Source organism: Gracilinanus agilis, chromosome 4, assembly GCF_016433145.1.
Source record: "Gracilinanus agilis isolate LMUSP501 chromosome 4, AgileGrace, whole genome shotgun sequence".
In the NCBI taxonomy this organism is placed as follows: Eukaryota; Metazoa; Chordata; class Mammalia; order Didelphimorphia; family Didelphidae; genus Gracilinanus; species Gracilinanus agilis.
In genome coordinates this window covers 149,126,967-149,140,545 of record NC_058133.1, presented here as the reverse complement: position 1 = coordinate 149,140,545, position 13,579 = coordinate 149,126,967, and the positions used below count along the sequence as shown (strand labels likewise).

Below are 13,579 nucleotides of genomic sequence, written 5' to 3'. Positions count from 1 at the left end.
TAATTCTAGTACTTTCCTCCATTAATTATTTTCTATTTATCCTTCATATAGCCTGATTGTACATATGTGTTTGCTTGATGTCCCCTCACTGCCATTGTGAGTTGCTTGAAGGGAGGAACTGTCTTTTTCTTTATATTAAGGGTACAAATCCCAATACCTGGCTCATAGTAGGTGCTAATATGCCTAAAATGCCTAATAAATAGTTCTTTGCTGCTGCAAATATGTTCATGTATATGGATCTCTTATTTCTGCTTTTATTAGCATTTATAATACATTCAAACCTGCTACTCATACTGTTAATGCAAACTGGTTACAATTTTCCTCCTTTTCTTATTTCTACTTGCCTAGAACTTCAACACACATGCATTCTCTCCTGTTCCTTCCTTTGGATCTAGATTGGAACTCTTTCACATGTCTTATTTCTTTGCTATTCTAATCTAGCACTCTTTGAACCTTCTTCTGTTTGCTTTCACCAGCCATATCGCAATTAATCTTCCCTTCACTAAGTATTATTTTCCGTTTTAGATTATTCCCAATTAAATGTTTACAGTGTTTCAGTATCAGGACAGAGATTTCTAAGAACTAAAGCAATTTCCCAGTAAAACCCATATTATTAATATTTCCAGAAAAAACAGGTTTAAACAATCTACATCATTCTTTTTGCAATGAAAACTATAACAGTATAATCAATAATCCAAAGGAATCCATATTTTTAAAAAATGATTTACCATTTAAACAACAGGTCTAACACAGTGCTACATCAAATTCATGATCAACACTGTTATCAAGAAATTAAAAGTAAATAATCTGAGTAGGGTCAAACGAAATGCAATTTGGGTGTGAGGAAGGATAAAGGGAATATTAGGGGAATAAGGAAATGAAGGTATGGGAAGGTATATAGGAGATAAGGGAAATGGGGAATGTAGGAGAATGTAGGAGAAATCTCAAACAGGTTTATTCCCAAAGGCTTGAGATGGAGAATACAGGGAGGAAACTAGGGCCAGTAAGAAACGTTTAGGTTTGGCTGGAGGGTTCTCTTGTTAGTTTCTCCAGTCTCTTTTGGGAGGAGTCGAGAGGGCCCCTCCCTGCCAGTCAAACTGATGGCTGGAGGAAGTCTCGGGGCGGTACTTCCTGCCAAGATGGATACCCGAGTTTTTCAAGAAATAAAAGAAAATGATTCCTTCTTCTTGAGCCCTTGTCTTAATTTTTGACACAATGATTCACCAAAAGGTTTGAGTAGGTAACAAGGAGATTTATTAATACCAGGGTCAGTCAGAAGTGGGGAGGGGTTCAGGGTTTTCTAACTGCTGCTAGGGAGAGGGGTGAGGGTGGGGGATGGGTCGCGGAGAGGTTTAGACAGAGAGAGCCTGGCTCTCCCAGTCAGGAAGATTTGACTGCCTGTTAAGAAAAGTCTTTATCAAATCTAGAGGTAACTTATTTGAGGATACTCTAATTATCTAAAGAAACTAAAACCCACAATGTTTAATCACCAAGCCCTCCCTTCCAAGCAGAACCCAAAGGAAAATCAGGGAAAGGGAGGGATGGAGATGGGAGATCAGGGAGAGGTCCAGAGATATGAGATAGGTCCAAATTTCCCAAAAACAAAATAAGCACAGGCCGAGGCCGAAGCAATTAGGCCAAAGCAAAATCCTCCAGCCACAGCAAAAGCCAGAAGGCAAAAGCCCCCTCAGTTGGAACTTCACCTCCATTTATAGCTTTAAGTTCTAACTGACTTTCTGAAGATTCTAAGATGTTTAACTGACTTTTTGTGACCGTTAGAAATTACAGAAGCAAAAAGTTTCTGTTAGCCACCTTGCATTACAACACTTATTTTATCCATAGTAAAAATTGGTGAACTGAGATAACTTCTTATAAAATCATAAATGTCTAATATATGGATTTTGTAACAATCATATTGCAAACCATTCTTATCCCAATAATATTTATTCTAATAACTTTATAAATTAACTTATAGCTCTCTAATCTTTTAGTTTTCTCAATTCCTGCCTTATGATATTAGCACACAATATCATTAAACAAAATTACTAATTTTACCAAACTTTCATTCTTTAGGTATAATATCAACTATTATACTTTTGTATTACTGTTATTCTGATATTTACTAAAAATGGAGCACCAAAAATCCTTTAAAATGCTTTATTATCAAGTATAAAAATCTTTAACACAACAACTAACTTCTGGAAATTATTCACTGAAATTATACACAAAGTTTCCATAAATAAATGTCATGTAGAGTTCCAGTTGCTTACTTAAACAAGTTTCTATTCTTTTGGGAGCAAGAAGACAATTCTTAAGAATTCAAATACATAATAGCCATATAGCCTTTGGGTAACTTGCTCAGCTTCACATTGGTGGAGGGTGATGTCAGAGACCTTTAATCAAATTTTGCTAATGATGCCAAAATTGTAAACTGAGGCAGGATCCTTCAGGGATCATTATCATTCTGTCCCTTAGATAATCTTCTTCTTTTGGGACAATGGGACTTCAGTCCTATAGGGTTCTTGACTCAGTTTACAGAGACAAAATCTGTCTTAAAATGAAAGGGATTTATTGAGAGAGTAAAATTAAAAATGCATGTGGAGAGAAGCCTTCCCAGCAGGGACCAAGAATTCAGGAATGAAAGTCTTGGTGGCCTCAGTGGCTGGACTTAGTAGGGGTTTCTGATAATCATACTATATATTATTACATATACACACAACCCTGCCTTCCCTCCCTCCCTCTCTCCCTCCCTCCCTTCATTCCTTCCTTGCTTCCCTCCTTGCTTCATTGCTTCTTCCCTTCCTTCCTTCTTCCCTCCCTCCCTTCCTTTCTTCCTTCATTTCTTCCTTCCTTCCTTGCTTCCTTCCTCCCTTCCTCCCTTGTTTGCTTGCTTCCTTCCTCCCTCCCTCTCTTGTTTCCTTCCTTCCTCCCTCCATTGCTTCCTTCCTTCCTCTCTCCCTCCCTTGCTTGCTTGCTTGCTTCCTTCCTTCCTTTGTTCCTGATGTGGAAATATTTTTTGTAAAATTATCCTTATTTGTAATTTTTTTAACCTCAATGAGTGGGAAAGGGAGAAAGTAGAGGGATAGAATTCAGAACTAAAAATAAAATATTACTGAATTTTAAACTAAAAACAATATCATGGCTAAATAGAAATGGAAGCTCAAGAAGTTTGATAAACTTATTTTAAATGGTAGGAGGATAAATTATGATTCTTTACACAAGTAGAGAGTAGATGTTGCCAAATATCTTTAAAAAAAAAAAACCACTAATGTATGCCCAAGCTGGTGGTAATTTTTATAATATTGTTTTTTGAATAACTTGACAATTTTCCCTCTTGCATTTTATATCTTTACATTTTATATATTCCTTATCATTTTTTTTGAAATTTTGAGGCAACTCATATTAACTATTATTTTTCAGGTCAGAGATGACAACAAGAGACAACACCCCTGTTTAGTAGAATTCTCTAAGCTACCAGAACAAGAACGCAATTACAATTTACAGATGTCCCTTGAGACACTAAAGTAAGTTTCCTTCATGTTTTATCATATACTTGCATTGTAAGGGAAAAGGGGGAAAAATTATAATTGCAGGTTTTTTGTTAGTTTGTTATTGATTCAAGTTTTATGTAATCCACAATAACGGATAGATAATATATTTGACTTTAGTCATATTTTTCAAATTTTTTTTATCTTTACTGGTAATAGTATATTAGTTGATCTTCTAATATACTATTTAATTTACAGGGATATTAATAGGCAGGCTCTTTTCAAACTACAAGCTTTATATAAATATGAATTGCTTATGTAACAAAAGGGTTAATTTTCATTTTTTATTGTATTAATATCACTTATTTTATACCCTTCTTAACCAATGAGCCCCTTGTTGTTATTGTCATCATCATCATCCTCTATAAGCACTTATTAATCAGTTACCAGTTACCAGGTATAGTGTGCTAAGTGCAAGAGATAAAAAGAAAGGCAAAAACATGGTCCTCACCCTTCAGGGACTCTAATGGAGGAGATAATGTACAAAAAATTATTTACATTTAAATATTATTTATAACAGAAGAAAGAGAAATAAAAGAGGAAAAAAAGAATAGTTTAGCAAAACTAACATATCAGCCTTTTCTGACAGAATATATAATATTCCATACCCTTATTTCTCTAAATACAAAAATCGAAGGAGGTACATTTTCTCCTCTCTTCTTTTAGCCTAAGTTTGGTAATTTTAAAGAATTGAATTTCTTTTTATCTAAATTTTTTCCTACAGAGGCAGTTCTTTCCATTTATATTGTTGTAGTTAACTGTATATTTTGCTTTCATGATTCTGCTAATCTCATTTTCAGTTCTTATAAATCTTACCTTATTGCCCTTAATTCTTCATTTTAGTTGCTTCTTATAGCACTCCAATAATTCTATTTATGTATCAGTTTGTTTAGTTATTTCCTAATTGATGGTATCTATTTTGTTTCCCAATTTTTTGCCACCATAATAACTATGACTATAAACATTTTTTAAACCCTTACCTTCCGTCTTAGAATCAATACTAGGTATTGGTTCCAAGGCAGAAGAGTGGTAAGGGCTAGGCAAGTGACTTGCCCAGGGTCACACAGCTAGGCAGTGTCTGAAGTCAAATTTGAACCCATGACCTCCTGTCTCTGGGCCTGCCTCTCAATCCATTGAGCCACCCATCTGCCCCCTAACTATAAACATTTTAATAAAACTTTCTATCTCTATTCTCCTTATGATATATGCCTAGCAATATGATCTCTGGGTCAAAGAATTTAAATATTTTAGTCTTTTCTCAGAATGGTTTGACCAGTTCACAATTCCATCTACAATGTATCAATGTGCCTAAATTTCCACAGACCTTCTAACATGGACAATTCTCATTTTTGATCATCTTTGACAACTTACTGGTTATGAGTTAGAACATCAAGGTTGGGTTTTTATTTCTCATTTTTCTTATTAGGGATATGAAACTATTTGATGGACTAATTTTCAAAAGTCTTGGAAAATTATCTTGTGAAATTTGCCAATTACTTTGCACACATCACAATGATATCAGGTTACAGAATATTTGTAATTTAGAAAAAATTAAAAACGATTCTTGTTAGATTTGTCAAGAAGTATAATATTTTCCCCCTTTTTAACATACCCTTAAGATACAGATAACTTACTTTTTCCATCCAAGTTCATATCTTAAAAATATTTTTTCTTTTTTAGGATGATGTAGGAACACAATGAAAACTTTATTTGGTTAATTTGTAAAGACAGCTTTGTGGAGATAGTTGTTTTGAGACATTCTTTGCCACACATTTACATGTTAATTAGCATTGTTTTCACTCTCCTTTCTTGCTAAACTTCTAGAAGAAGATCTGTAATGCTTCTTCCTTAATTTTCTCAATTTCCTCAGTGTTCTGGCATTGAAATCCCTGTATTCTGCCTTTTGTTCCTGTCTTTTCCCTGAAATTGTTTTCTCCATATGTAATGAATATCTATTTTATAGGTAAATCCAATGGTGTTCTTCCGATTCATCTTTTTAATGTACTTAACATGATTCATCATCTTCTGTGCCTTAGTACTCTTTTTATTACATAGCTTCTACAAAATTATTCTTGACTGTTTTTCTTACTGTTTTTCAGAATACTCTTCAGTTTTGTCTGTGAACACATTTTCCCCTAAATGTACTCATTCCTTTGACCTTTTTCTTTTTGTATGCTGGCATTTCCTTTTGTAATGTTAATCATATTCAATCAATTCAGTTTTCACCTCTGTTATTTCAAAATTTTGGTACTTCAATAGATTTATACTCTGACTTAAGTACTCCATGTATTGATGTATATGGCAAACTTAGCTATATCTTCTTGTCCTTGGACATTTCTGTCCATATTTTTTAGTATGTATCCTACACTGATATTAGACCCAATAGTCTTAGAGCTCTAGGTTTTTGAAAGAAAAATAAAAACAAACTATTACCCTCTGTTTTAGAATCGATACTATGTATGGGGTAGATAATGGAAATTAAGTGACTTGTCCAGGAAGTGTCCAGAGCAGTGTCTGATGAAGTACCTGTGGTCAAATTTGAATACAGGACACAGCTAGGAAGTATTTGAGGATAGATATGAACCCAACACCTCTTGTCTATGGACCTGGCTCTCAATCCACTGAAACACTTAGCCTCCCCACTCTAGGTCTTTTGACATTAAATTGGAACCAATGGAAAGCAAAGGCTGTTTGTGTTCTCATAAGTAACATATATCTGTTTTGTGTTGCTAAACATGTCATCCCAGTTCTTTTTAGAGTATCTAATTTTATGATGAAATATTCAAATTTTTATGTGTAATTCTTTTTTGTTAGAAACGTGTTACAGCCCAATGATGTCTGCCACATGCCTTTCCATTTTTCTTTAAGAGAAGAATGGTTTTGTAAATTCTTTGGCAAATATATTCGATTTTTGTATTTTTTAACGATAAGAACACTGGTATTAAAGGATAGATTTTTTTAGGAAAAAAAGGGTCATTGAACTCCCCACAGTTTTTCTAAAGGCAGTTAAGCAATGCACTTTTATCCCATTAAGTTCTGGCCACAATCCATTGTCCATTGGTAATGTCTGTTCATGATAACTAATAGAAGACACTCACTTATAAGCTGCCCCTTCAACTGCAAATCACATTCTGAACAAATGTTTTCTTTCATTCACATGGTTTTTCCTGTGTAGATATTTAGGTCAAGCCCATTTGAGTGCTTGTACATTTCATTCAGGAAATCCTGGGGAGTATTGTAGTCAACACAATGTAATAAATAGACAGGAACATATGAAGGACTTATATATATTTAGAAAATCCTTTGATTTGGACACTCTACAGGACAGTGACAAGCACTTTAGTGAGCATTTATCACCACATTTAATGCCATATTTGATATTAATAATCAAGTGTGTTAAAAAGCAGTTATCTCTTGGGGTTCACCAGTTCCTCTTGAATGATTTTAACATATGTATGTGAGACACCTTTCTGGAAGAGAATTTTTAAAGTAGCCTTTTGAAAGGTTGAATGAAATATTTCTTCTAAAAATAATAATCTTAATGAGATATTTTATTTTCTTATTTAGTAGTTTTCTTATTTGCCTTGTTTAAAAGTAGTAACAATGGTGAATTTTTTCCATCTATATAGTGTTTTTCAGGTATCTTGTAGAATAACTTCTTCAATTCCTATAAGTTTGTGTTGCCTCCAGTGTGGAGTATCTCTGAATATATTTACTATTTTTCAGACATCTATTTTTTAGACGTAAAGTATTTACACTTCTGTAGGACATTGGATACTCTTATATTAGAGTCCACATGCAAATATAATGCTTTCACTATCATTAAAAGAGAAAATAGAAACCTTGGCAGACCTTTTTAACTTTTCCTCAGTTTATTTTCTAGCTATTTCATCTTTAATTCCCTCACAATTATTTCATAATTGGATCTCTGACCAAGCTTTGTTTCAATTTCCTTTTCCTACTACCTCTTCTTTTTTTAAAAACATAAAGCAATGCTTTTCATGCTTTTACATCATACTCTGCATTAAGAATTTACAAATGTTTATTGTCACTGTTGCCCATGGCAGTTATATTCCTGCTTTGCAAGCCAAAGAGATAGAGGGCTATCTGTAAAACCCCTTTTGAGACTTTTCTTACCTCTTCATTATACTGACTGATTTATAGATACACACAAAGATACATACATATATATATGTGTATCTGAGGGAAAGTGATAATCAAGGTGATAATGGTAGTAGTTTGTAGGCATATATGAATATAGTTATACATACAGATACATATAAATATATGTGTATTTGAACACACATATTTATTTGTAAGTACAGGTATATATCCAGTCAAAATCTCTGCTTTGAATTTCAGTCCCAAATTCCTAACTGCTTTCTGAGCATGCCCATCTTGATGTGCCTCCAGCTTCTTAATCTCAACATATCAAAAACTGACCATATCTTCTTCCCTCCAAAATCTTCCCTCCATCTAGGTTCTTCATTTCCTTTGATGGAACTACTATCCTTGAATTTACTCAGGCTTGTATACTTATAATCATTCTTGATTTTTTTCTAATCACTTTCCATACCTAATTAATTGCCAAGTTCTATAAATTTTACCTCTACACTGTATCTCACATTCATCTTATCCTTTCCATTCCTTTCAGCCTTCATAAATTTTTGTCTAGGTTATTGTAATAACCACCTCACTAATTTCTCTGACTCCAATTTCACTCTTCTATAATCAATCTGTGATTAAATTGCTAAAGTAATTTTGGAATAAAAGGAAGTTTGTCATTAAGAATAAATTTGACAATGCAAATTCTACTCTTTGTTCTTGGTTATTATCCTTTATGACCACACATACCATCCTTTCCTATATGACATTCTTTCAAATTCTTTAAAAAATTTTATAAATTAATTTTTTCAGATTACATATCAACATAATTTATTAATTTTTGTTTTCGGGTATTTGTTCTCTCTCCCTTTTACTACTCCCACTTCCCTAAGAAGGCAGGTAATATGATATAGGTTATATATACTATCACATAATACATATTTTTTATGTTTATCATATTGTTAAAGAAAGTACATATTGTTTATGTTAGAAAAAATTCATGAAGGAAATAAAGAATGGCATGCTTCAATTTGCCTTAGAACTAATGTCTGTTTCTTCTATGCTTGTGGAAACCTTTTTTTTAAATCTTGTGTCTCCTGAAGTTGTCTTTGACCCCTTGCCTTTTTTATAATAGTTAAGTCATTTACAATGGATCATTATCATTGTTGTTGCTGTGTACAACATTCTCAGATACATAATAGCTGTGTGACCCTGGGCAAGTCACTTAACACTCTTTATCTCAGTTCCTCATTTGTAAAATTTGTAAAATGAATTACAAGAGAAAATGGTAAACCAGTATCTTTGCCAAGAAAACTCCAAAAGAGTTAGGAAAAGTCAGTCATGACTAAAGAGCAAGAAAGGAAGAAACCTTATAAGTTAACAACTTTGCAGTGGATAACACTAATCATTATCTTGTTTATTAGGCACTTCTAATGTGAGTGTATCAGAAAAGGACACAAATTAACCTGTGCTTTGTAGTCTATTCAGGGATTTCTTTCCTGTTACAGTGTCTGCAGAACAGACTACCCCTGTCCTTCACTTAAGTGTTCTGGAATTACAAGCAGTTGATTTCAAGACATAGGAGAGACCTAGGAGACAGAAATATGCTTGTTTTCTGATTGAATACATTTTCTACCCTCCCCAAACCTACATAAAACAACAGACATTGACTGCCCCATAAAAGATCCCCATCCCCCCAAAAAAGGACGCAGGATCAGTAGGCAGGGCTATGCTAGTTCTGAAGGAAAAGGGGCTAGAATCTGGCTAGAACTAGTCCTTACTCCTCTAGAGACTATTTGAGGACAGACTGAGGTTATTGGAAAACAAATTTCCCTACATCCCAGAGATTAAAGAAAGGAGAAGAGGACCCAAATGCATAAAGTTATTTATAGCATATCTTTTTGTGGTGTCAAAGAGGACACTTGAAGTGATGCCTTTCCACTTGGGAATGGCTGAATAAGTTATAGAATATGAAAGTAATGGAATAATATTAGGCTATAATAAATGATGAAAGGAATATTTTCAAAAAAATGGAATAACTGGATGATCTGATGCAGAGTCAAGTGAGCAGAACTAAGAATAAATGAATATAATAACAACATCATGGAGACAACTTTGAAAGAATTGGGAACACCCGTTAATACAATGACCAACCACAGTTCCAGAGGAGATGATGAAGCAAGTCAATCCATCTTGTGATAGAGAAATGATGGACTTGATGCAGATTTCACCTTAGGTTTTTTTTGACTTGTTTACTTTGGGGCATGGTCAAGGCATGAATTTGTTTCACTTGACATTTTTGTAATGGTTTTTGTTTTTCTTTATTTCTGTGTTGGAGGGAGCAAGTAGGAGGGAGATGATTTAGACAAGAATGAAATAAAGTTGAATAAAAAATAAATTTCCCCATCTGTGATATAGTTGTGTCAATAAATCTATCATGAATGGGAAAGGATTCAAAAAAATGAGCAACAGCAGAATCAACAAAAATGGGCTAAGTTCTTAAAGTTTTCAGGAAGAAAATAAAGAAATCGGGGGAATTACAGAAGTGGGGGAAATATTCTGCTTCATCCTCTAACATATATCATAACTAAATCTAACAATTTCAGTGACAAACAATAACTCCTACAAATGATAAAGGCAAAATCATTCAAATAGAAAGGAAAGAAAATTTGCAAATCAGAAAGTACTTCATACCCATCTGAAATCTCATAATGGAATGAAATAATATATTTCACTTCCTCCAAATCTGAGCTTAATCAACTCTTTCAAAGAAGTGGATATTCAATAACATAGAAGCATTTTAATAACTTTTGGAAAAAGAAAAAAGAGTAAATTATTCACCTTACAAACCTTCAAAACAAAAGAATAAGAAATATATATATATATATGTAAATACATTCACCAAGGAAAGTCAGAATAAATCACTACATCTGTATAGATTATTAAAAGAAAAAAAAGGACAGAGGGATCATTAAGAGATTAATTTCTAAATGTACTCAAGGGGATAAAATAGGAATTATAATTTAGTAGGAGAGACCAGGGGTTCTGTCTTGTTGAGGTGGGCTTTCTGTCTATTTTGATATTGAGTTTTTCTGCCCTCTGGAAGCTTCTTCTCTGCACTATTGATACACTGAATTAAGCCAGTTAAGCAGATCTGCAGCACTGAATGTACCCTGAGGCCAAAACTGCTAGAGGCAGAGCCCCGAGATGAAAGAGTGGTGACTGAAGGCCATGACCAGGCTGCCCTCCTCTTGGCCCCCTCCTCCAGCTATCTCCTTGCCAGAGTTCTGAGCCTCACATAGCTGTGGTAGCAAGGCATTCTGTCCCGGTTGGAGCCCTCACCTGAGATCCCATTGCTGAGTCTCAGCACAGTAGATGGGGAGGGGGTCCTGGGACCTTCCATCTCTTTCCTTAGACCTGAGAATTCAACCTTCTCTGCATATCTTTTAAGTTGATTCAAGCTGGAGGGTCCCACAGCTCTGTCCTGTTGTTGAAGTTGATTTTCTGTTCCTCTTGAAGGGCCTTGTTTTTGATTGATGTGGAAAGATTTTCACAGAGGAATTTACTTTTGCTGCTTTTAAACGACCATGTTGACTCCTCCCCAGGAATTATAATCTAAAGAAATATAAGTAACAGTGGAGGAACAAGCTTAAAATCCATGGACTAAACTCCCCAACTCCTCCTATTCTGCCAACAACTGAATCAATGTATTTTGTGGTACTAAATGGAAGAATTAGAGGTTTGTAAAAGGGGATAGGGAGTTGGAAGATGTAGAGGAATGTAGAATATGCCTTAATCAAATCCATGGTAAACAGCAAAGAGAAGCTAATTCCTCTTTTTTATCTACAAACCCAGGGCCAGAAGAGAATGGATGAAATAACAAAGGGAGGGATTGAAACAGATGGAAAAGAGATATCTCAATTCAATGAAAGAGGAATTCCACTGAAGAAGTTTCCCATCATGGGAAAGATTTTTATAATAAGAAAAGGGTATTTTATGTTTCTAATTTGGTACTTAGGAAAATCACTTCACTGGATAAGTGTCAGACTTCCATGTATAACATCTTGACTCAGGAGAAAGGAAATCAGTGCTCCTGGAGGCACCTAACATCCAGAAATGTGTGAAAGAATTAACCCAGAGCATGTAATACATGGCAAATCAAAAAAAAAAATCTTTGTATGTGAAGAAATAGAATCGGGCCAAATGACTTGGGACAATGGGAAATTTCTGCTGTGGGACAGTAGTTCTTATTTCATTGCCCTCAAGTATTGATAATTTAAAGAATATAAATGCACACAAAATTCAAGAAATGAAAGAAAAAAGAAAAACAGGAGGGAAAAATCTACATTTTAATATATTTCCATATAAGAGAGTATTCAGAAACTTATGACACCTTTTGAATGGGACCACAAAAGAACAGACATATTATTCAAAAACAATTAGAACTTTCATAAAAAATTGACCATACATTGTTACAGAAAAATTATAAATTAACGTAAAAAGCTAGAAATACTAAACATATCCTTTACAGACCATAATGCAATAAAAATAAGAGCCATTTCAGGAAAATAATATAATAAGAAATAAACAAATAAAAGGAAAACAAAATACTATATTTTTCAGTTTTATAGCTAACATAGATTTATCTCAGGGGAAAATTATTTCTAAAAACCTAATTAACAGAAAAAGAAATGATTAAGTAATTTGATATGCATTAAAATTAGAGAGCCAACAAATAAACACAAAAAAGGGAATCCTAAAAATTAGGAATGATCATTGGAAACCAAAAAGTCTATAGAAAGGATAAAGTATAAGCTATTTCTTTTAAAACATAATAAAAATTGATAAAACTTTTAAATTCATTCACTTAAGAGTCTTTGAGCATCTGTTATGTTCTAGGCATATAAGAAAGAGACAGACATTTTCTGCCCTGAAGGAGTTTACAATCCAAAACAAGAAGATAACATACAAAAGGAAGTGTTGAGGCAGGAGATATCAGGGAGTACTCAATTTAAGGGCATTATGTTAGGTGGAGTCCAAATGTGGTGGAGGTACTGCTGGAAAGTAGAAACAATATTTAAAAAGAGGGCAGGATATACAAAAATTAACATGCTTTACCCCTTTTTGTCTCAGTTCTTCATCTGTAAAACAGGGGTATGCTGGAAAAGGAAATGGTAATCTCTACCAAGAAAACCTGCCTCTATCCATAGGGTTATAAAGAATCAGACAGGAATGAGTGACTGAACAACAACAATATTGATTAAAAAGTGGAAGTCTTGGAATATGATATTCTAGAAGATAGAGGAGCTAGTGTTAGAACTAGAGTAACCCACCCAATATAATCTGTGGGGGGAAATGAACCTACTTAGAGGACTTGGTGATTCTATTATGTTGGGATAGTCTCCAAGGAAAAATGGAATTGTGAAAAAGATATGAAAGAAGGAGGGAGGGAGAGAAAGAAAAGGGAAAATTATCTCAAATGAAAGGTACAGAAGAAGAACTTTTTACAACAGAAGGGAAGATGGGAGTGGGAAGCAAGTAATACTTGATTTTAGTCTCTTCTGAATGGTTTTGTTTTGCTGATTTGTTTTGCTGATTTTTTCTTTTTTCTTAAAAAAAATTCTCTGTCAAGGGATAGTTCTTGGGAATGGGATGAAAGCATAAAGAAGAAAATTTAGGTGATATAAAAACAAAATATTTTATTAAAGTGTGCTTTAAATCAGCATGGCTACATGTTAGAATGTATTGTAATAAGTTATTTACTTTTGTGATAGGGATGATTGAAAGAAAGAGATTGTGGGTGAATGATCAGTATAAAAAGAAAATAATGCCTTCTTCTTATTCATTCTTATCAGAGGACCAATTTCCCATTCCTAAAGAAAGGTACTAGAACCCTATATTGGCATATTATAAAAAGGAGAGACTAA

The 13,579-nt window shown here is 33.9% G+C and overlaps 1 protein-coding gene across 1 annotated transcript in view; it reads left to right on the top strand.

Moving 5' to 3' along the window:
- Positions 1 to 13,579, top strand: part of RYR2 (ryanodine receptor 2) — a 550,493-nt gene that overhangs the window by 165,815 nt on the left and 371,099 nt on the right. The window contains exon 24 of the mRNA XM_044674985.1: positions 3,421 to 3,524. Coding sequence (XP_044530920.1) covers positions 3,421 to 3,524 — 104 coding nt within the window. The remainder of the gene's footprint in view (positions 1 to 3,420; positions 3,525 to 13,579) is intronic.